The sequence below is a fragment of the Charadrius vociferus genome, unplaced genomic scaffold (genome assembly GCF_000708025.1).
Source record: "Charadrius vociferus isolate BGI_N301 unplaced genomic scaffold, ASM70802v2 scaffold375, whole genome shotgun sequence".
Classification (NCBI taxonomy): domain Eukaryota; kingdom Metazoa; phylum Chordata; class Aves; order Charadriiformes; family Charadriidae; genus Charadrius; species Charadrius vociferus.
The window spans coordinates 2,446,030-2,471,725 of NW_009648440.1; the positions used below are offsets into that span (position 1 = coordinate 2,446,030).

General features: G+C 39.1%; 1 protein-coding gene across 1 annotated transcript in view; it reads right to left on the reverse strand.

Moving 5' to 3' along the window:
- The window catches only part of OFCC1 (orofacial cleft 1 candidate 1), a 124,706-nt gene that overhangs the window by 38,382 nt on the left and 60,628 nt on the right, over positions 1–25,696 (reverse strand). The window contains exon 11 of the mRNA XM_009885430.1: positions 12,374–12,462. Within this exon, the coding sequence (XP_009883732.1) occupies positions 12,374–12,462 (89 nt within the window). The remainder of the gene's footprint in view (positions 1–12,373; positions 12,463–25,696) is intronic.

The window sequence follows — 25,696 nt, forward strand, 5'->3', positions numbered from 1 at the left end:
TGTCACACATCTCTGTATATTTAATAATAATTATGCCTCTGCAGGGTATTTTATTCTGATAGATTCAGAACTATCCCACCAGGATCTTCAGCTACTTATTCATTTTGCTACAGGCTACAACAGAAAGAGTTAGAGAATTTACTGAAATAACAAAGTCATTTTACATACATATGGTCTATGCTTCTGTGCCACAGCAGTGACAGATAAAAAGCAGCAATCTATCATATTTTTCTCTCCACACTGTACTCAATAGGATCCAAAGTGTGGTACCCATTTTGCTACTAATGCACATGTATAACTCCCACTTATTTACTGTAGTGCCCTGAAGATGTGACAGTTAGCTATGTAATGCACTTATTATTTTTATTCATTCTATTCATTAGAGATGACCGTGTATGGCGCACTTATAGCTTTGCTTTTCTCCACTAGTCATCAGTAATGTCATCTTTTCTAGCTCATGAAAACAAAACGTGTATTAAATGACAAACAACTGCCAAATCTCTGTCTACCCGATGCTTCACAGCCAGCTTGCCAAGTCCTCTACCTTCCTATGAGTCTGAATAAACCATAGAGCAATTCAGCTATGTCAAAAAGGGCTTTTGCGCTGAGCAGGAATCAAGGCTAAACGGTGTGAAATGCCTGTGAGGAAGAAATGCCAGCAGTACCCTCTCTGAAGCACTTCGGCTGCCCTCATGGCAAAAGCTCCAACAACTTTGGGAGCCCAGGCTGCTCGATGGCAGGACAGTCAACGTTCCCAGTATTTAAGAAGAAAAACTAGTGATTTCTGTCAAAAAGCTGCATGACAGGCATATTCTGTCAACATACCCAGCTTTCCCCTGGCTATTGCCAAATTTGAAACCTCTTCTTTCACTTTTACCAAATAGGAATTCTCTAAGGGGGAGGAGGAGAGCAGAAAAAGCCTTTTCGCAGGGAATTGTACTCTCCTGGACAGAGACAGGTCAAACCGTGAATTGCCCCAGCATCAGGGAGCATTTGTCTGCTCTTTCAGTTCCATTATGCATAATGAGATGGCAACCACACAAACCCCTTGCCTGCATCTCTAGGAAAACTTGGATTTCATAGTGAAGTTGCTCAGTCTCTGAGCTCACTGCCCCTTTCTGCTCAAGAACATGAAAGCCAGTAGAATAGAAAAAAAAAGAAATAGACAAACAAACATCTCCCTGGCATCTTCAGTGAGTGATCACTCACTGATGACCCTCAACTCACAGTCTCACCTGAGTGATTTGTACCACAAATTTCTCCTCTCTATTGCTCAAGACCAGCTCTCAGCTAGTGGAGTTTTGCAGGTCTGGAACCTGCAGGACGAAGGGCAGCATGTGCCAACTCTTTTCATCATCCTGAACATATGAATAAAATTATCATCAAGCACAATTGCACAGAAGTACATAGGTACTCACAATAGTAGATGTTCCCCATCACCCTAACACCAAATTCTGGCAAAATCAAGCGTGTGCATAGATATTGGAGGGCTTTGCAAAAGACAGTTCTGAACAGAGACTCATGTTTCCTTAGCATGTATTTTCAATCCTTAAAATTTTGTTTCCGATTTTTTCCAGCAGTTTAGATAAATTTTGACACAATCCTTTTTGTTGATTTTAAATTTGTTTCCAAACAGTTTGATCCCCTCAGTCTTCACCTCTACATCTGAATCATCAGCAGGAGATACACCTTATTTCTCATTCCCCTTTCACTTGTACCATTTTACCACAATTGCACTGGTACAGAGATATAAGTCTTCAATTGCATAAGACAGCAAAGAAATACAACCTCTCTAAACGTATGCAGTTCATTGGACTTTGGCTACTTATGAATTATACTATATAATAAAAACAAGTAACGCACAGCTTCAGAAAAATCACAGGGAATAGGAAAGATGCCATAGCTATATTTAATGATTTGTCCATAGAATAAGTTTCCAAAAAGTAAACTTCTACTGTTACAGAAAAATCCCTGAAAAAACTTAGACTACGGCAAACACTCCACAGAAATATGTACTGGTCTGCTGTAAAAATTCAATCTGCAAAGACATGCACCAACATAAACACTGATCTGACATCTGAATACATGAAAAAAATGAATGTGAATACATGAAAAAAACACATGATGTGTGTCTTGCTGTGATTTCCCTGCAAAACATAACTCCCACAAAAAGCACAGAATCAGGACTAATCCTGGTAACACTCTGCGCTCACACAGCCAAAGCTTAAGCATTTTTAGGAATGACATGTGGAAGATTTGAAGGCATTCAAAGAGAACAGGGGGACTTCTGATTTCTCGTAAAAGGTGAAGCTTGGCCTGCCTTTAAATCTCCATCTTGAAAAATATTAACTAGATTCCACTTCAAAATGGAATTAGAAACAATGAAACATGGTTTAGGTGGACTATCAGAAATTACTGAGAACCTGTTTCTTGAAGTAATTTTTAAATGATTAGCACTTTTTAAATCAAGCAATAAAAAGCTAGTCTCCTTTTCATAAGGAAAGTTGAATGCCTACTCTTGATGGCAATATTTTATGTATAGTGCATGAAGCAGATGCTACTAGTACAACTATAAAAAACTGGGAAAATTTGACCTTTGATTTTAGGTAAATGTTACATATTTGAATAAAAGGTTGCCTTTATAGCCACAGAATTATTTTTTTTTTTTTTTATTTTAATGAAATCTTTAGAGGAGCTCAAGGAAGAATCCTGGGAAACTTTTTAAACAGGAAACACTAATTTTGAACAAATTTTAAACACTCAGACAAGGATTTTCTCCAACGTATAATTCATCACCCTCCTTACTTGGTGTAAATTCAATCTGTTCTGTTTGTATGACATAAACAACAAGCAGTTTCACAGGAATGAGGCAAACCATATGTGAAGGTGTTTTAGAAAGCACAATAGGGAATACACCAAGCAAAGAAGCATCTGCATTTATTTCAATGTCAAATCACCTATGTATTATAAAGGGAAAGTTTATTGTTTTTATTAAAAAACAACTTTACTATACTGTGCTGCTTACAGTTAACTCTTCCTGCCCCCGAGTGTCCTCATCAATTTGGCCCCAAAAAACCCAGCAGGTAAAATCATAAAGGCTACAGGTGCAGTAGCAGCGTTGCAAAGGGGTCTTCAACCCCCTTTGCCCTGCCCAGGCTGGCATATGCTGCCAAAAGCCCATTTCTTCTCCACTTCTCCCCTTGCTACTCCTCTTAGACCAGGGCTGCATCTGCTCCTGACGGCTGCAAGTGACAACCAAAGCCTGGCCCACCCCCGCCCTGGACTTCAGAGGTACAAGAATATAAATCTAAGTAGGATTTATTTCTTACTGCTGCCTGCGTGCAGTGGCACACTGGCTCGTCTCCTGTCTCAAGATGCTGTCTGGTCCTCCACTGATGCTGCACCAAGCAGCCTGCAGCCAAGCTACCGTGTGCACTGCACAGCACTGCTGCACGGGACGCTGGGTATTCCCCCCCAAAAGGCAGCGCCTTACAATAAATTATTTTTACAGAAGCTGGCCAGAGTCAGCTTAACACGTTTGGAGTTCAGGAAAAAATATTTCAAAGCAGCATTTAGCCTGGGTATGAGCTACAGGCACGTTGTTAAAAAGCTAATTGCATGGAGACAAAGGATGATCGTTACTTTTATATTAGTGTGTAATATTAACCCTTCAGAGCTGTGTTTGATGATAAGTTGTTGGTGATTGAAACTGCTAGTTCATTACTTATATTTAAACTCAAGTCTGAAGATTCCTAGAGTGACAGAAAGTGTTAATGTCTTTTTTTTTGTATTAAGACAGATAAAGGTTTTTGAAATCTGGGATCTTTTTCCTATCTCCTCTAAAACTGTGCATAGAAAGCAGTGCTGAAGTGCTGAAATTATTTTTCAAATATCTATTTATTACATGCTTCCAGGAAATCAGGCTTTATGGTGACAAATAGCCACGAGGAACATTTTTTCCTCAAATTTTACTTATTTCAGGGAACAGAAGACGAGGGACAGAAAGCTCCTGATAGCAGGTTCTGGGCTGCAAAGGTCAAAATTCCTCCAAAGATTTTTCTCTCTTAAGTTTATAGATTTCACCTGTCTTGTTTAGATAATAGCCACCAAAAATATTCATGTTCTGCTGCAGGTTACACAGGCTTTTAGTTCCAGAAACACAAATATCTGAGAGAAGGAAGGTTCAGAGACGCCGTGGTGGGAGGCAGGGTCCTGGGATCGGCTCTCCAGGAAGGTCTGCAAAGCGTTCGGTGGCTGTTTAGCAACTGCGGGGCTGTGACCACATCAACAGCACGTACCTCCCTGTAATATGTGACCACATCCATCTGTTGTCTTAACCTCTTCTCTCTCATCATGTGTTTTGGACTCATCCCCCTCACCACCAATTCATTGGACCTAAGCAAAAGCCTGCTGCTTTCAGCAAGGCGGTATGTGGGCACAGTGGGACAGTCACTCCTGTAGGCTGCAAGATCGAAGCTGAAGGCTGCGGGCTTCTGCAGCCAGAATGATCTTTTTATTACACATGTGTATAATGCCCACTGTAAAGAGGTTTGACTATGGCCTACGGATGTGAGACACCACTGTCAAATTAATGTGAATGGAGAAGGACAAGCACGCTATAGCAATGGAAACAAAACAACAAAAAAAAAATCACAATTATGAGAAAAATATTTGTGATCACAAAAGAATATTTTGCTCGTACTCGCCAGTCTCCCCTTTGGCAAGCCCTACAAGAAAAGAGTAGATGAAAGAGAGGAAAGAAGAGAGAGAAAAATACAGGGGAAGGTGGGGAGAGAGAGAGGGGGAAAAAGAGAGACTGAGACAGAGTGGATACTTTTAACTTGTCACAGCACAACACTAGCTTTTAATTAATCCAGGGTATGTACAACTTTGAAGAATGTTGGTTGTGTAGTATTTTATGATAAATACATTTTATGGGATTTTGTTTTTAAAGAGGATTTTGTAAAATAACCTAGCCCAATAAATGATTTACCAGCCGCAATAAAAGATCAAGGAAATTGCTCAGATTACATCTTGGAGCATCTAAAACTCTGAAGTTTAAGGAGATTTAAGCTGCCCCCAGATCTACAATCCTATTAAATTTTTTTGTAGTAGCTAATTATCTTGCATTGCAGTTTTTAAAAGGTAGCAATCCTAGCAGAAAGGAAGGTCTGGAAACAGGCAAAGAGGAGTTGATGCCCTTTGATGGAAAAAGTAGGAGAGAAGGAAAGGAGACGAGACGGACAGAAGTGACTAACAACTGAAACACCACACTGGTACAGTAACAAATGGAACTAATCACTCATAAGGTATCTGATACTCCTTCAATCACACAGGGAAACTGAATTAACTCTAAGTTAAAAAATAATATATTATTAAGGACACATTCTTTACATGGCATGCTAAGTGTAATATTGGCATTATTTGGCCATGGGTGGAGTAATTTGTTTTCCTATTTTTTTCTTTCTGATAAAGATGAGGTTTTACAACAAGTGAAGCAGAAAGCAAAGAAACGGTCTCTAAATTCTGTTTCGTTCTAACCTCATGGGACTTTCCCATAATAAATAAGTAAATAAAGCAAGTGCTGGTCCTTATTTCAAACAGGATGACAGAGACAGTAAATATAATGGCATATTGAAATAATAAAATGCTAGCCTCAGCTTTCTTCACAGACGGACGGGCAGCACAGTCACCATGAAGCACGCCCTCTAGCCTTTATTTCGTACCAGGAATATGTGGTTCATCCCCTGTAACTTATTGTGCTCAGACATACCTCTGTCTCCCCAGGGAACCATAGCAAAGCCAGCATCCCCACAGGTTTGGGGCTCCAAAGTCAACAGGGCTTCCTAAGAAAAGACAAAGAAAGGAAAAGGAAAAGCAAAAGGAGGGAAGAACCATGATTTTTTTCTTGGTCCCCAAATCAGACAGAGAGGTGCACGCCAACTGAGACAAACTCCTGTTCCCTCTACTCCTCTGGCCACCTTGTGCAATCAGAGAGGCCACAGGGTCCAAAGCCGAGGCCAGGCTACTGCAGGGATAGCGACTAGAAACCAGTACGTGCACCAGGAGTGCTTCAGTGCTGAGGAAAGATGGACTTGGGCCCCTTTCCCAACACTTTCAAGCTGAACAACTTTGAAAAGGATAAAGGATCAATACTGCTGACTTTGAAAATTAATTGTATCACTGTAACTCTGCAAGACACGGAAGAGAAACGGTGAAGTTCACCTCCACAGAAGGCAAGCACCTTGAGATAGAAAGGGTTGATGATAATTCAGTTAATTTGATTTGAAAATTGAGGTAGCTAAAATAAAAGTATGGGAAACAGCAAGGACACTTGTATGAACACTGCTACTCTAAAATCTTTTTAAATTATGGTCAGGATGGGGGAGCCCTTAACTGTCCAAAATAACGACAATTAATTCAGCAGAATTATGGCAGTTTGATTGACTGTATTATTTTTCCATTAGATTGCTGCCTCTTGCAATACTCAGGGCTGACCATCTTTAGGGTTGAGTTCAGATTTCGATAGTGAAAACGCACTTTGTGTCTGTGGGGTCTTTACGTAACTTTCTGCCTAACTGTAAAGGCACCAAGTGAACGTGGCAAGTGAGAACAGGGAACGACACAGGTAGTGATGCTGAAGGCTGCTTGGCTTGCCTGACTAGATAATCCTGCTTTCAAATGTTTTGATAGGGAAGTCATTTAAAACTAAATTTTCACAGATATCTACCATATTCTGATGCTCATTTTCTCGATGCTTTATTGGAAACTCTGATTTGCAGAAGACCATAGGTGCCAGAGATGTACATTACAGCTGTGTTTTCAACATTCAAAACACAATACAAAGCTGTATGAAAGAATATCAGATCATTTCACTTAGTGAAGGATTGGGTCTTCATTGTTTTCTACTAATTACAAATAACTGTCCAACTTTCGCAATTACCTTGAAGATGAAATCCCAGGAAAAATAATTATAAGTAAATTAAAATATTTCATTTTTATGCAGTCTTTTTAATTTCACTTTAATTTATATTTTCATTTAAAGTCATTCCCCATATGTGTGGTTTATAACAGAGAAAAGTAATAATAGTTAAAGTAACATCCAAGAAAGGTAATGTATTGCTCTTAAAATGCTGAATAGGTTTTTTCTAGAAATCCTCTTTATTTCTTCCCCTGACACAGCTTCTCAAAGCAACGCAGCAATATCAGAATTGCATTCTCAGACAAAAAATTCTTCCAAATCTTTTCTAATCAATTTCAACCATAAATGCTACTAAGGAGTCAAAAAACCCCAAGTCTTTGGTTACTTACAAGTGCTAGAAATATCTTACTTCATATCCCTATCTGTTAAGATGAAATAACACCCCTTCCTTACTTCACAATGATTTTGTGAAGAAAAACTCACTCTTATTTGTAAAGTCCTATTGGGAAGGAAATCAGTAATTCTGAATTCCAGGCAGGGTCTGCATGCTGTAAATAAGGCCAGGGGCACAGTGACCAAAAAGCAGAAAATAAAATACCTCATATTTACACAAATAAATAGCACACACACAGAAAAATAAGCTCTGTGGAAAAATAGCATAGGATGTCATAATCATAACATGCATGCACAAAGGGGACAAACTGAGGTTGCTTAGGTAATTGTCAACCTGTGTGTTGGATTTTGTAGCCTAATAATATTAATTTGAATGTAGATACCTCTATAATACAAAAATAACAAGGCATACTTTTGGGTTGTGAAACTGTTTGATGCTGAGATTGCTTACCACACAGAAAAAGTGTATTTCTCTAAGTCCTCCAAGTAAAAATCTCTCGCTGCAGATGCTTTCTCTTCTTCTGGGCTTGCATTGTTCCAAGGACTGGATTTTTCTTGATAACATTGGTCAGGTGGGTTATTCCCGTTGATCTTTATATGAAAATAAAACCGAAGTTAGAATAGTAAGGTAATTAACTGGGCACAGCTAGCAAAGTATAAGTTGCCAGTTTCATCCCGTTCTGAAATTCTAGCTCTGTTTTACTCCTCACTCTATAACAAACCTGGAAAACAGCAGTGGCAAAACTGGCTCAAAACACTTAAGAATAGAACAGAATAGAATAGAGTGTTCCAGTTGTAAGGTACCTACAACAATCACCTAGTCCAACAGCCTGACCAATTCAGAGCTGACCAACTTAAATCATGTTATTAAGGCCAGTGTCCAAATGCCTCTGACAGGCTTGGGGCATTGACCGCCTCTCTAGGAAGCATGTTCCAGTGTTTGACCGCCCTTCTTGGTAAAGAAATACTTCCTGATGTTCAGTCTAAACCTCCCCTGGTGCAGCTTTGAACCATTCCCACGTGTCCCAGCATTGGATCCCAGGGAGAAGAGATCAGCACTTCCCTTGTCACTTTGCCTCCTCAGAAAGCTGTAAAGAGCAATGAGGTTGCCCCTCAGCCTCCTTTTTCCCCAAACTAGACAAGCTCGAAGTCCTTAGCCTCTTCTCAGAGGACATGCATTCCAGCCCTTTCACCAGCTTTGTTGCCCTCCTCTGGTCCTTCAAAGACCTTCACATCCTTCTTAAATTGTGGGGCCCAGAACTACACACAGAGCAGTTCAGTGAATTGATTTATGTTCCTGTAAGGCTGTGGTTTAACAAATCCTCTCATGGAGGCATAAACTCATACTGACACCAGAAGAAGTCATCCACCCTTCCTCTACCTGCTTGTTTTTTCCTGTGTTGTACAGTGCACTCCATCAGCACAATAATTTGGACATCCACAGAGTAGAACATATGGAGGGAACTGATCTGGGAAGGGAATTAATGTTGTTTGGCCTCTTTCTTTTCTTTTCCTTTTATATAACTGGGTTAGCTCTCAGTTGGACCCATTCTCATCCAGGCCATCCTGCACTGGTGCCAACACAAGGGAGGAGAAGGACAGTACAACATCTTCCAGCACTGATGCCAGTTTAAGCTGATTTAAACTACTCCTTGAGCTACAAAGTACAGCATCTTAATCTGTGCTCATCTCTAGAATAACATTTTCGCATGCGTGGGGCCCGATTCGGCACTAGCATTGCCTCTCTCTGGAGTGACCGGCAGGTTCCTTGCATGCTCAACGTTAGCACCACTGGACAGACAGTCAAACATCACTACCACCAAGAGACACAATGAGGTCTTAACTTAGGAGACAGACATCTGCAGGTCACTTCATGAAACTATCTATTAATACCTTCCTGGGCACAATACCAAACTCTGTAAAGGGTTTGTTAACGTTTAGTGAACAAGCCCAGAGAGAGCAAAGGCATGGAAGCTAAAACCAGTTATGTTCAAATTAGAAAGAGGACTCCCTTTATGTTCTTTCTTTTAGACATGGAGATGGAAAGTATCCTATTTAGAGGTAACCACAACAGGAAATTTTGGTTCTCTGTCCCTTGATGCTGATTTTACGGAGCAACTGGTTGAAATTTACTAGCCTATACTAGAAGCTAACCTAAATGATTTAAGATCCTTTTTGACTTTCACATTTATGAAATCCATAATGAAAAAAACATCCAAGTTTACTCTGTAGATCTCAAAATATTTCAGAGTTTCCAGGGAACACAGCGTTGACATTAGATGTAGTCACATCACTGTATACTTTGCTAGTTAAGAAAACTACAAAGATTTTTTTTTTTTAACTCGGTAAACCATTTTGCTCTAAAAGGCAAATTTGTATTCTGAAGCTTGCATTACATAGACCTCATCCACATTTTGAATTTTAATTTAAGGCCCATGGACATAACAGACAGGTTCATATCCATCCCTACATAATGCTAAATATGGTTATCAGTAAACATGATACAATCATCATATTTTCAGCAGTCATTGGAAAAGCTGCCACAAGCAATGGAATATATTGTCAAAAAGCAATTCTATATGAATAGTTAAGGCAGAGTAGAAGTGGGTAGCGTGCTCAAAGCTGTTTTCAAATACTAAGACCAGGCAGCTACAGATAGCATTGCATTCCACCTAGCCACATGACTGCCCAACTTCATTCCCTAAGAAAAGTCAGGGTTTCAGAGTAGGTAGCATGTGCAAAGTACCTTGCTTGCACTGACACTGGCTGCATGAAACTACCCTTGTGAAAGCAGATATAAAAACGCTATTTAGACATAATTCTCAAAAGTGTTAAAGAGTATTACGAGTTAATTTCTCTGAGACTGTGTGTGATCTTGTCTGAAAGTACAATAGCAGAAGCTCAGTCATCTGCACAAGGACGGGATTACGGCCACAGCATACATTCTATTTCTCTCAGAGGTTGCTGACGGGTAGCATTGTGTCCTTCATAGCCACCATTCAGTATCCTGAATATGTGCAACGGTGCGCACACTCACTGCAACAAAAACTAAGTTGTCACTAATGCCCATCACTCAGAAGATCCTCAGTGGAGGACTATTTGCAACTCCTTAGCATAGATGAATTTAGCGGCAGGGGGGCCAAAGCAATAACACCTTTGGTTTTGTTGAAATATCCTATATTCCCCAAAAAGGTGTGCTAAGACCCAAAGATCTTTCTGTTTGCTTTTGTTACAAAAAAAAAAAAAAAGGAAAAGAAAAAAATTATTTACAAAAAGAAAAGGGACAAACGAGGAGAATAATCCACTACATGAACTTGTGTCTTCTGCCTTAAGTCTGTTCTTCTGTTCTTTACATTAGCTTGCAATTGTTTCCAAGATATGATTGCTGGGTAAAATTATTTTGGAAGGCGGTTTCAGTTCCAGAGATACAAGTAGGCCCAAAGGACGTAATTCAGACCCAGTGTCTAAATCCTGAACATGCTAAAACAAGGATCCCTCTGAACATTAGGGCTCACTCATCCCATTAAAAAAGAGGGTCTCTTACAACCTTTGAAAGGAGATTTCACATGCTCACATTTCTTTTGTCAGAAGTATTCTCAGAAGAGGCTCAGTTCAGAAATCTATTTAAACATGTCAATAACTGTAAGCTTGTGAGTCATTTCACTGAGTCCAAAGGGACTAGACAGCACGGAATTACCCATGGGCTTACGCACCTCACTGAAACCAGGTCACTTTAATGTGGCTTTGACAGCCACCCACAACTGAGGTTCCTATAAGAGCGTGGCACTTTGTTCAAAGGCAATGTGCTATTATGGGATTGTAGGAAATGACTTTCACTCTGCCACTCCCATGGGTTGGGTTGCTTTGCCCATTACACCCACTGCATCAGTCCTTAAATTGGTCTTCCTATAGATATAAGGCTACACACATGCATGTACACATCAGTCTGCAGCTTTTATTTGTAGCGTCTCGGTCAAATGTCACTCTGGTTTCTCCAAGTTATCCTTACCTCCTTAAAGAAACAGATCACTTGAAAACTTAGTAATTTAAAATGGAGGGAATTTCCAGTTGGCCAATCCACTTTTCCTCATAGTTATTTATATGTAGATCCATTGCACTACTAAAGTCAAAGCTGCGATAATAATTCCCAGCTATTGAGTATTTGTGCCAGAGTACATGTACAGGTATAAACACATAGCGCACACGTTTGTGAGTACTCCAAGTACTGTGATGACTTCTTTCCATGGACAATTAAAAGCATTAAAAATGTTTCAGAGTACATCTAGAACAGGGTGAGACAAATTGCCAGAATGATTAATTTGAATATTCATGTTCGCAGTTATAGTTCACTGCAGCTGTGCTGATCTAAGGAGGAAAGTGGAGCAACACTTACAGAGAAAAATTGCATCCTTCATTGGAAGATATCTAATTTAGAACAGATAATATGCATGTAGAGGCAATTCTCGGGAATACAGAGTCTTATTTGTGTCTTAGTTCTCAGGACTTACATTAAATTGGAAAGTTCCAGTAGTATCTCACCCAGAGACTATTGTCATGATGCAGATGTAATTTCATGGTCACTTGTACTGATGCCACAGTGTTTGTTCACAAATTAATTACGTCTTTGACCAAGACGCTACAAATAAGGATACTAAAAGTAATGGCAGGCGTCTTTTGCACACGGATATGAGAGCTTGAAGGTTATAGATACATAGGAAATCTATCTTGTGTTTAAGTGCTACTAAAAAAATGTCATCCTGCATTGCAGTCTTGATCAAGCTGCTGTTGTCTGATCACTGGATGGTCTTTCCTACTACTCCTTTGAAATTCCTTTACCAGAGAGATTAGCTCCCTACAGATCTATGCAAGAGACAGTAATACTCCTGGCCACATGAAGCTTTATGTTAGCTATAGCAAAATTCACAGTGATAGATAAAAAAACCACCACAACAAGAAGAAGCAAGCCCACAAATAATTCCTAAATAGCACAAGCAGAAGCTCTAATGGCTTCACCATGAGCTTTAAGGGAGATGGTGACATTCAGATCAAAGCCAGTACCTTGTGATGTCCTCCTTGATCTTCCTTTGGCTGACAGAAGCCATAGTGCTCGCCTGTGCTGCCATGGCAATCTTGGTGAAAATCTTCTTCTGTAAGGGAAAAAAAAAAAAGTATTTTTATATCAGTGCATAAGATAAAGCTCTGGAAAGGAAGGACTTGGGTTTTTTTCCCTCTGCCAGCAAGATCCAGCATGACTCCAGGCAGGTCATTTTTTTCCTCTCCATCCTAGTTATAAATAGGTGGTTAGTTCTCTCCTACCTTCTACCTTCCAGAAGCGTTAGGATGACAAATGCGGAGAAGACTTCAGATGCTGTGGTGCTGTAATTAACAACGGTATAGCTGAGCAGCGGGGGGAAAAATGGAAATATAGAAATAACAGAAACAAGAAGAATGACAGTGAAGGGCATTTTAAATACTCCAGGATGTGTTCTTCAGAAAAGAGGAGGTTCATTTTCCTGTATGGGCATGGCTGCGGATCAAGAACAAGGCACAGGTATTTGTGTTTTCTAAACAACGTTTACTCAAGTAGCGTGTCCCTCAAACTCCTGAAAAGCAGTGACCTGTAGAGTGAACAAAAACTTACTCCCACATCATAGGAAGCAGTGGTACAATGGAAATAAAGGTCTGTATTGCACTTCTTAAGGTACGGTAAATGAAGGATAAACCAAAAATATACGTAATGATTATTTCACTTTTTTTTTTCCAGTGACTTCCACTTCCACTCAGTAAAAGACAGTCAAGTGTACTTAAAATCACAGTACAGGCAGGATCTGTTCTTAGGTGTTATAGTTGTAGATATACAACATACACATGTACTATGTCACAGCTTTGAGCCTGTGTGTTTGTGTATGTATCTATGTATATCTTTCTATTTCTTACTTTAACTATATACACACACACACATATAGGTGTTTACATGCTGAGCATTCATAGTGGATGAGGTATTTAAGGGTATTTACATCTTCTGGGATGAAAGAAGAGATCTACTGAAATTAATGAAACTTCTTAAAATAGAGCTGCTGGGTATGTCACATGTGTGCACACATGCAGCATAAACAGTTCAAATTGTCCCTGCATATTCCATACACGTGACACATGTATGAACCCATAAACATATTAAAACATAAACATACCTTTGTAAAGATGGTTACTGTGGTTTTCTTTGTTGTTCAATTTTCTTTTTATTTTGGCTCACTAAAATAGGTTTCCAAATAGCTTTGCTGAAATAATGAAGACTTTGACAATGTTTTGGGAAATGAATAAAGCAGTAATTACCTTGGCCAAAAAATAGCACAATAAAAAAAATAAAGAAAACAATAATATTCTACATTGAAGAAATGAGAGGGAGAAGGAACTCAAGTTTGTTATTTAATCATGACGTGCTCTTTTTATATTTTATTTGTAAAGCTCTGAATGCTCTTTTATTTCTATACCAGTGAGCTCATTACTTTAATTCCTTATAGAGTTCTCTGAACAATTTTTGCTAAGTAAAAACACAATGTAATTCTTCAATGGCTGTAACAGAAAGAAGCTGCTCAAATTAAAGATCAATAAAAAGTACAGAAAAAATCTGTATGAAAATAAATAAATAAAGGAGAAGATGGCAAATGCTCGCAATTAGACAGGATGAAAAATCTAAAAAGAAATTAAATTTAGTTGTAATACATTTCCCATTCTTTTCTTCATGAAAATTACTACTGAAGTGGTTTTTTTTTTCTGTAATTTAAATGTTAAGCTGCCAGATGTGTGTCTCATGCTTGAAGAGTTGAAGCTTTGCATTATTTAGCATATTAAGATTCACAGAATTTAAAAAAGGGCTCCTTTATTGCCTGGAGGTTCTAATTAAGTAAACCTTAGCCTGGTACATTTAAAACTTGCAATACAAGAGATTTTGCTTCCTTTTTTTTCCTCTGCAGCCAAGTCTCATCAATATAATAAATATGGAAAATACTTAAGATGATATAATTTTTCTTTGGCTTGAGGAATTAAACCTATCTATTATTTTAAGAAGTTTTTAATAGAGGCCAGCAATCAGAAAGACATTTAAAGACTCTAGTCTACTTTTTAATCATAGGAGTTGCTCTCAGTTAGCAGGGGAAATGTCTTATAAAACTGAGCTATGTAGAAATTGTTTCTTCCACATGCACAAAACAAAGCAGTTCTGAGAAAGAAACAAGAATCACATAGTTCTTTATTATTAAACTGCATTTTACTTTTTTATAACTTGTTATAATTGACCACAGAGAACTAATAAAGCATTAATTAGCTGCACTATCAGCAATTCATTCATTGGAGTTGGGATAGCTGCATCAGAAACTGTAATAACAAAGAAATTCCTTTGACATACAGTACCCATAAATCATACCTTAAATACAGTTATTTTTGCCATTTTAGAAAATGTCAAAGGTGTCAACTTTGTCCAAATATAGCACTTAGCAGTGACTATTTTGAGTAAATTGACTCAACATACATTTTGTTCCCTGACAGGAGAACATAATACCATTCATGATAAAAATGAACAATTTAAGGAGGAGAAAATAGCACCAAAAAGAATGATCAAAGACAGGTATCATAGCTATGTAGCTATGATAAAGGTACAATGGCAGGTGTAAACCCTGTTAATAGGTTCATTTGGAAGTCGACAAACACATGCATAAAAGCAGGAAAATGAGATTACACCAGGGCCTGGAAAAGACAATAAAATTCTTAAGCCAGTGCTATAAATCTATGATCTAGTATTAATAAGAAGTCCAGCAGAATAGTTTTAATGCTGTACATTTGTATATGACAAACAGGAAAAAATGGGCGGCATTTTTTCCCATTGTTTTGGAATGGGCATGATAACAGTAATGCCTGGATTTGGGAAAGTATGGCGAGATGAAGTTTGTTTCCGGACCTTAACTATGCTGACAGCAGTCTTATTTCCTGGTGATATTAAGTCCCAACAGAGAAGTTTAGATGCTACACAACTCACACCTGATACAACATACAAAGAAAGTGTAACCTGTACCAAGTCCCTGAGTTCAGCTGGGACCTACATTTTCAAAACAGGATGGAAAGAGGTTGGAAAGTAAAATGTTAGTGCTCCACTATTACCTTTCTCAGCATCAGCTTTCTTGGAGCAATACCTGAGAGAAGTAGCATGACCTTTAATAATGGAGGGTGTCCTACTGCTTCTTAACCCTTGTAGAGTATAACGTAACCTTTTTTGTTCTCTACATTCAGTCTGGAAGTTAGTTATGTCTTCTGTAACAAGTACCGTGGTGCAACAGGAGTGGATCTGTAGAATGAAACCAGCCATTTGGAAGACACCACTAAACACTGGGGACGCCGTCGTGTGTTGAAGAGTTTACATCAGAGAAGCTCTAGTCTGGTCCTGGGAATTGGTGGCCCATTAATACCTGATACACACACCTAAAGCATATCCCGTTGCTTAGCTTCACCATAAAGGAGCCCAGTGTTTGTCCTCCGAGATCATTCTGCAATACGAACTAGACAGCAGCAACTGGGCAAGGCATTCACTTCCAAAGTGCCCTAAAACCCAAACACTATTGTAGATAAACACACCCTTTGTGAACTGAGATTAGGGATGGGTGGGAAATAGATTCTCTGCGATGTGAAAATTTCAGAGGCTGCATATAGAGCTGACACTGTGAAATTTTCACGTATTGGGGGGGCGGGGGGTAATTTTTAAAGATTTTGAAAAATATGGACAAAAAGAAACAGCACAGCTAGGAAGTTACTTTATATTGGTTTTGTGGGAAATACTTCTGACATATGACGGCAAAATAAAGAAGGATGAAGTACACTCCCTTCTGATGGGCTGCACCCTCTCCTTGAGTCAGGAGGAAAGGATTTTAGAGTGGTGCCATCCAAGAGTGGGGCAGCAGACAAAGAAGTCACCAGCTTTGTTAAATTACAGCAGGGAAACAGAAAATAACAGGAAAAGCCTATCTGGATTCCCTCCCTAGTAATACTCTGGCCCATGGGAAATCAAACAGTGTGGTAAGAGTTGGAAAAGAGAAGAGTGTGGATTATGTGGATTGCACAACTGTAAGCAGCAGCTGAATTTGATCCTATCTGCAAGAATCAACCCAATACAGTCCTGCTCAGAGGAGAAGGCCAGCAGAGAAAGAGAAGGTTCAGCCATCTGAGGCTGTGCCTCTGAGGCTCTACCTGTAGAAAAAATGAAAGGCAAGGAATCTTCATTTTAAAACATCACTTTGTTCCCTTTAAAGTGGCACCTATGAGGAACTACCAACGAGAATAGCCTTGGGTTTTTTGGTTTAGGTAATTATTTTTGCATCTGCATAAGACTGTTATGTAGAAGCAAACAGCATGTCAGAAGGAGAAGAACCTCGTTGCAGTATAATGAGAAATATTGCAAGAAAGGCTCACCAGTTTTCACAGAATTGTTTCAGAAGTGCCTGTGAGCATAAATATAATCCTCTCAACAAAACTGTTTCTCACCTACACAAACATGTTTTAACAAATGAAAAACCTTCTCGCCAAAGGTAATGATAAACTTAGAATAAAGCCATCTCTGTTTGGTATTTTGGTATGGAGGGAAAATCTTAATATGTTCTGAATAAATTTCTGAGTGTTATCTGCTAGTGTAATAACTCCTTGGTTAACCTGATACTGTCTTTGCTCAGGTGTTATTCTGAAACTTTGTTCAGACAGAAATGGTTTTTGATGTCACAAACCAGCACAATTCACTCCCAATGTTTTTCTACAGATGCAAAGAGGGGTTTGAGTTAAGATCTTAAATATGATCAATATTTAATATTCAATTTTCAATATTCAGATTGTTTTAGAAGGAAGACATTGAGCAGAAGAATCCTGCTGAGCTGATAGGTTTGAAAAATCGGGGGCATGTCCTGGGTATGCTATAGCAAGGTGATAGAGCAGAGGGTTGAAGGAACAACAGAAAGTGCTGTCAAACCCCAAAAATGAGCAGAATGCCAGCTGCTTGTAACAGGCCGACTAACAATATTTATGAGAAATATTTTACATGTTTCCAGGGTTTTTACTGTGGTATGTGCATAACTGGGGGCTTTGAAGAAAGAAATCAGTCTTCATATGAGAGGAAGGCTGAGGAGCAGCTGCCTGCTGGGATGAGCATTGGTGGGGAAGAAAACACTGGTACCGTAGAAGCTCCAAATTAAACATCAGTTAAAGTATAAATCCTAGTTTATACATGGTTCTGCAGAAATTCTCCAGGGATTTCAAAATGAAGCATTTTTCCCTCCCTAGTTCTGAGTGCAGATATTTAGTTTAGTGGTTATGTTACTGACTGTGTTTCATCACAGAAAACATGTGCTTTAGTGACATGCCTTCTGAAACCAAAGTTCTGCATTAAATTAACAGGTAATAGATTTAGCAAGTACCAGAAATTGATCTCAAGAAAAACTTCTGTCTTCTTGTCAATAAAGATAAGCAAAACTGTTTTTCAACTAGTTCAAATCCATGGATGCTTTTGAAGATCTGCTTGTAGTTCAGGTACACTCCCTATTATACAAGATCTGTTTTTAAAATCCTCAGTAGATGACAGTATTAACTTTTCAAGTATACTGAGTCAGATACTCTGATGGTGCAAAACTATGCCCTTTGAATCTAACTTTGCTGGGATAAGAGTTGTAGTAACTCAGTACCTTCCAAAATTAGGCCACTTCTCTAGCTGCATTGTTTCAGGGTATTTGTAAGAGAACCTCCTGAAATGAAAATGTGGGCTCTAAAATGTTTTGTTTGGCACTGGGTCTCTGCAAAACTCCACATAACTAATTTGAATAAAAATTCAGCATGGTAGTTTTAGACCTAGATAAGCATTAGTGATAGGGGCAGGGGGGAGAGGGAAGAAGTAAAGATTGGAAATTTTCGTTACTTTTTTCTGTAACATGCATAATCTTTTGTCACCACAACCATTTAACAAAAATTGACACCAGCTCTGTATTCTACTTCTTATGCCTCTGTGATGGTCAACATCAATACTCACCGTTTATGAATCCTGACTAAGCAATGCCATACTAGCTCCTACCTCTAATTGCGCCTGTTTAACATGAGATATTCAACAAATGTGCCTACAATAGCAGATGCATAGTCCTAGCCTTCTTGGGCAGTCAACAGAGAAGGACAACTCCAAAGAAATGGGTTTTGAACTACATTTCATGTGCTGCTGTAAAAGGAAAGCTGGCATGTCAGTTGGCTTCAAATCAGCATCCAAAGTTCTACTGTGTAATTCTGGGGAGCCCACAGACTTGAAAATGACTACAAACTACTATTTACATGGCTGGCACCCGGGGCATCTGCACGGGTGCGAGCACAAATGGGAGCATGGGCAGCAGCGGTTTCTGTGCCTGCACAGCCATTTTCCTATCGTGGGACGGAGAGCACAATTCACTACCCAGTTTATTAAGTGGGGATGGCTGTCTGTAACCTCGGTACCATCAGACCCATGTCCTGTGGTAAATCTGCCTCTGGCCATCATGATGGTATCTGAGTTTAGAATAGGACCTAGGGGTTGTGTTATTCAGTTCTCAGACTTATATGTTTTACCTGGGAATTAAACAAAAAACAAACAAAAAAAAAAAAGAAAACACCCCAAAATAGTGCAAATTGCAAGTCTTTCCCTTCAAAAGAAACCCCACATCCCAAAAGCAACTGCTACCTAATGTTAATACTGACAGGCACTCTTACGTAATTTAGCTCAGCACAATTAACAAAAGATGTTGCTATTAACATGCTGCAGGAAGAAAAAACACTTCTCAAGCGCCTAGCAGCAACATGTTGTGATCCATGGATATAAATGACCAAATAAAATGAAAGGATGTAAAAATGTCACAGAAACACCAACCATAATCTAATGTTGTCAGTGCACTCCACACACACCTTGTAATTACTAACACATTTGGCCTACTAATGCTTTTTAGACAGAGGAGCCCACCACTTCTGTACCTTTTTCACCTAAACTGCTTTTGATCCCTCACAATTGATTTAAACTCTTCCATCGCTTCCTTTGCCTAGTGAAATAATGATGAGATGATATCGCAGAGCAAGGGGGAAGGGAGATTGGGGTATTTACACACATGCCAAGCAGATCTATTCGCAAACTTTCAGTAAATTAAACAACACAATAAAAGTCCTAACCTGCTGGAAGCATTTTAAGCTCTTCTCTTTTCCTCCCAGCTTCTCCTGACACACACGCTTCTCCTCCTTTCGTGGCATTAAACTGCTTTTCCATTTCCTTTACAACAGTGGGAATACTTCCCTTATGGGTGTCAGGATCTTTGGGGGAGGTCAGAGGTTGCCCTGCAGAGGAAATGACAAGCTGTGAAATGTAAAAGAACAATTCCTTCCACATGTTTCCTTGCTCTAGGAGCAGTAAGGGGTTGTCGGCTAGCATCACGACGGGATGGGCCAGGCCTTTGCCTAGCAGTGCTGTCAAAACTAATTTACAATTAAAGACCTGCGCAACTGTTTAAGGCTTTACAGCTCTAGCGAGTTTCAAGGACTGACGAAGCCAAGTGGTACAAACCAACCTTATTTTTAACAGCCAGGCAGGCAAGCAGACAGAAGGGAGACAGACCAAAAAATGCTCTGAATTGTACAGTAACCAGGTAAATTGTATACCTGAAAATGATCCTTCTGTATATAGTATTTATTTCTGTTATAAGCCCATAGGGAAGCCAAAACATTTTAGCTGCTCTAACCTGTCTTCTGGTTGATGCAGGTGGCACATGAGCCACACGTGCTGAAACAGCCGAGTTACTTTTTTCTTTACGCTCCCAAAGTATGGTAGAGCTGGGGGGAATGAGGGACAAGAAAACTTTCTGGAAAGAAAATGTTACAGACAGACAGAAAATCTGCATGTAGGTGTTTAGTCCAAAGACGGCTGTGGTAGCAGGAGCCTTTCTACATGAAAGTAGCACACAAACATCTCCGCTAGCCCAGACACTGGGACCAGCGTAGCCATGCTAACACAACACTACCCAGGCTAATATAGCCCGTGTCACAGCTCTACCACAGCAAGATCACCCTGCTGCTGGGAGCAAACTAGCCTGGCTACCTTCAAACACTTTCCTTGAAAATCTTGGCTAATAACACCTCTCCTCCGACACAGCCAGGCTAAAAAAAAACCAACCATCTTGATTTCGCACTGTGACAGCAGAAGCTAACTTCTGCTTAAAAAGATGTACAATTCGTCATGACTACTTAGGTACAGGCAGTGATTTCTGCTGTAATTTGGCCAAAAACTGCACACAACTTGGCACTAAAAATAATTATTGTTTCAGTATCTTAATCCTCCCCAGCCAACTTTTCCACCTTCTCCCTTGTAAGCACCCTTATAAGGTCTTGAGTGCACATCATTATATGGTAGAACAGTGCTGACCATAACTTCAGGACTTCAAACTGGCCAATAGTAAGGAGGTGTGAGTAAGTCTCTAGAATGAAAAAAGTTTTCCTTTGATTCTACAAACTACACAGGATAACATCATCCCTGGTTTTCTACTTGCTTATTTTATTTGATCACCATTTCTGATGGGCACAAATAGGTGTTTGCATGTCAAGTCAGAGGAACAGCACAGACAGAAGAGCACGCATTTGGAAGAATGTTCCCAACAAGTGCAGAGTAACATTTCCCAAGTGAGCCCGAGTCTGACCTAAAAGTGTTTGAACGGCAGAACAAATACACAAATGCTGTCCAGATACTTTACTGAGGGTGAAAGAGCTGCCACTTTCCAAAAAGACCATTACCCTGACATTTTCCACATGTTAATCCCCTCGTCTATGGGCACTAAAGTCAAAGGGGATCTTGCTGTGGATTTCACAGTGAGGAGCGTTCACTTGAATAATTTGTATATTTAATGTTTTGTATCGAGATTCACATTTCTGAAGTTTTCCTGCATTTAGAAGATGGAGTTACTTAGATCCAAGCTTAGGAAGGCAACGTTTCTGGTAGTTGCATTGAATTTTTCTACCTATGCTACTTCTATTAGAGTTGTTACTGCCTTCCACGCCACAATGGCTAATGAATTCCCCTGAGAAATTGTCATTTATTTATTGATAGGGATTGTGATCCCTTAATGTGGCAACAGATCAACAGAGGCTTTTCTTAAAAAAAGCAAAGGATGGTGGTCATGAAAGTGGAAGCTGCCTTCTTCCGTGAACCTCTCACAGAACACCACTTCAAAAGAATGGAGATAAGATATGGTTTGGACTGAGAGACACACTAAATCTGCTAATGTGCATCCTGTGTGACCTACAAAGGAGGTAGAATGGGAGGTATTATGTTGCATTCCCCCGTGTTGTACTCTGGAAGAGAGATCCTGTGCAGCAGGGAAGAGCCATACCCAGCCCAACACAGAGCTGCGGTTTACAAGAATAATGAAGCCTGGAGTTAATGGAAATAATATGAAAGTTCTGTCTTAAACTTCTAAAACCAAGACAAATTTGAAGTGAAGGTTAAAACACCATCTCCTAACCTGCTCTATTTTGCTTATATGTTGCAGCACCACATATGGTATCGATATGTAAGATCACTCACTATTTAGACTACTGCAGTAGAGTGAGTTACAGAGCACCAGTCTTCATTTAGACTGTTCTTGCTTTCTCTGGTTTGTGTCTCAACCTTAATGTCACTTTAACAGAGCTTTTTTTCCCCCATGCTTTTGGTGGTTTAACAGATATAATATAGTATTTATAGAGCATATCAATGTGCGACAGCTTGCCACAGATCATAAACACATTTTTCTGTTGGAAATGTTGAAGTCATGATTTTCACCACGTGATCTCCAGTTCCCTAAGGTTTGCTCCTTTAATTGTAAATAGCCAGAAAGTCATCAAGCTAGCGTTTAATAAACTTTTAATTTGAAATGGATTACCACATGTTGTGTTTGTTTACCCATTATTAAATCTCTTAGCAACATATCACCAGCAGAAACAGCATACTGTAGCACTGCATAGATACATTAAAAAACAAACCCATGGGGGATATTAGCAGCTAATAATATCTTTAAAGAAGGCTCCAAGAAAAATAAATAAATATAAACAATATCAAAAATTACTCCTAGAAATTTTGTTAGTGCAAATCTGTTTGGTATGGAAATTGCAGATCTTCCATGATCAGCTTATCAGCATATTTCAGAGGTCTGCGCGCAAAATAGGACATACACTAATACTCGTTCTCAGTTCTTTCTGGACTTTTCAAACTGAGTATCACGAGTTTGTCCACATGTTTCCAGAAGTGTGACCTATTTAGTTGCAGCCTCTATGTGTATGTATGTGTCCATGTGCATGTGAAGACTGATGGTACGATCAAACAATAGTATTTGATTTATTAAAAGCCTGTCCATAACTCTCCACTTTTAAGAAGAATTGGCTGCAACTCCACCCCTTGGATCTGCTATTCATGGTTTTGAGCTGCATCTAGAAGCACCTTAGCAGATACGTAGAAGATATATGGCAACAAAAAGGACCTTACTCCTCAGTACAATGTACGTTTGCACCTCCGTGCTTCTGGTATCAGGGTGATTATATAAAAGCCTTTTGATCACAGTGCAGTTGCTGCTTAGCCTAGAAGCGTCACAGGGCAAACCTCATTTTCTTTATCTCCTAATCCATCACTCACTGTCTGAAAAATACTTCTACTGGCGTCTTTTCATGTTATACTTCTAACTTGAGCTGCCCATTCAACACACTAAACAATTACTGTTTATCTGCTCTCTTTCTTCCCTTCCAGTACCCTCCTTTTTCTCCTCCCATGTCTTCTACTGTGCATCACTGCTGCTGTTCTCCAATGCCTGAGGAACCTCTGTCCTGAAAAACTAAATCTCTGTTTCAGATCTGCACGTAATATTCACACAGACACTACAATCTGTGTGGTGGCTGCATCCTTCAATTTGTTAAACAAGAGGAATATAGGAATGTTTGTCCGATCCCACACGCTGAAAAAGAAAAACCAATGGCAGTGTCCTGACATTCTTCTCATTCCTGGGTTTCTAACAGAAGAGAAGTCTCCAAGACTGTTGCAATATCGTCAATTATGTCTTCAATGTAACTACATCAGGACACTCAGAGGCCAGGGAGGATGCTCAGTCTAAGAGTAACATTCAGCAATTTTTTAAGAAAGCTTCCAGGGAAATCTGCTGCACATAACCAAACGATAATTTGTCTTTCCTATGGGTTACCACTTAAATGAATCTTAATGGAATTACATAGGAGTAGCACAAGGCATACCCCTAATGCCAGAACTACCTCCCTGCCAAATTTGAAGTCCTTGTTCTAGCCCAGGGAGGTGCTAGAGTTCTTCCAGAAATAACTAGACAAAAAAGTATCCTTTCTTTTTTATTTTTCCCTGTAAGCTTGGTGTCATAAACAGCTGAACTATTATTGCTGAGACTTTCCAAGCAATATTCAGCCTCAAGCAGAGGTCAGCATGGAAAGTTTCATCCTCAGCAAGGAGGCTGGTTTAAATTGCTCACAACTGAATCAAAGTTAAGCAATATTAATAAAAAGAATCATGGTATTCCTACTATAACACATGTTGGACCGATATCTGAATGAGGAAAATCTAGCTTAACAAGAACAATAATGAATAGTCAACACTGAAATGAGACTATGGGTTTCTCCAACGAAAGCCTGAATATAAACATGAAAGTTTGAATCCATCACCTTGTGGTCCAGACTGTTCAATCTTCTCTGAGACACCATTCTTTTCAGCAACACTTGTATATATTAGAAGTTCAGGTGGGAGATTAAAGTGCATATCACACTTATTTTGCTTATCTGAATCCTGTGGTAGTTTAATTACCTATTAAGAAAAAAAAAAAAAAATATGAACATCCAGTATTCCACAAAGCCAGAACATGCTTGTTTGTACACTTTTCAGCAACCTAAGAAGTCCAAGATGCTGCTATGAGGATTTTAGGAAGTTCTCATTGGTCTGTACTCCATTTACTACAGTTTTCTGTCATATCAGTTTCCCATGTACATCTTCCCCATGCTTACAGACTAAAGCAGACATCCCAGTAAATGGGGGCAACTCAAAATCCAAATTCACAGTCATTTGGGAAAATAAAAGTTCCCTGGATCCTTAAGTCATCCCAGCCTATACACTGAGTTGAAAGACTAATTTTGCAGCTTTGGGGTCTTCTTCCCATTTCAATCAATTTTGACTCTTCTGTTATTTTTTTACCATAGCTCTACTAATGTTGTTTTGACATTCTTTTTCCTTGCATATCTTAAGTATATTTTTGGTATAAATTCTTATATGTCTACCTGATTCTGGTTATTTTCACTTTCTTTTACTCTTGGTAGACCCAAAAAAGAGAATTGCCTGAAAACCTTCGCTAAAAGAAAATTAATAACTACACTTTCTGCTATGTAGAGTCACATGTTAAAATTTAGATGCTTTCAGAATTCATCTCTTTTGGTAAGTGTTTTTTCCTGAGCCAGACATGACTATAAAAGAGGTATAAATTTGAGGTCTTGTTAAGACTCTGAATGCGGGAATATATTTCAGTTACAGTAACACCCTTAATTTGCAAGTCCAGAAAACAAAGCTTCCACTAAAGAGGAGTTCTTAATTCAGGCCCATTTTCACCAAAGACATACAAAAAATGTCACATCTGAACTATGTCCAAAAACTATTCAGTGTAAGGTTCTGACCACAACAGCCATGCGAAAGCACCTCTGAGATTGACTAAAACTGTGGAGGAAATTAACATGTACTGGTGGCAGACTCAAACTCAGAATTTCAACTTTTGATCCAATTACTTAGCACCCCAAACAATATTTTGATATTTGAGATAATCCTAAAATTTAGCTGTAAAAACCACACTAATTTCACATAAAAGTTGGCAATACATGTGATTTTCATTTTCTTCATATGCCTACTGGGTAGGTTAAGAAGCTGCTTTTTGGAAAGGCGGTATTGATTTTATGGCAGACAGAAGGAAAGTGCAGTAGAGTCTGTTCTGAGGAACAGCGACTAAATCAACAGTTCTAATTTTTTTAAATACAAACCTGAAAGTAGAGATTGCACAACCAATGATCCAAGTCTTGAGAAATTAAATTTTCAATTTTTTTGAATCGGTCAACTTTGGAGTCATAATGGCCTCTAAGGAAGGGACATTTAAATTTTCCCTCCAAAGCATTTAAATTGTTGTCACACAAGGGAAAAGCTCCCCATCCCACTTCTCGATCAATCCAAGTACGGGTTCCACGAAGGAGGAAGAGTTCAAAGAGGAGGACCATGCCTGGCTTCACAGCTTTTTTAGGTGGTAGAACCTAGCAAATGAGGAAAAGAGAAGATTTATTGGTTAT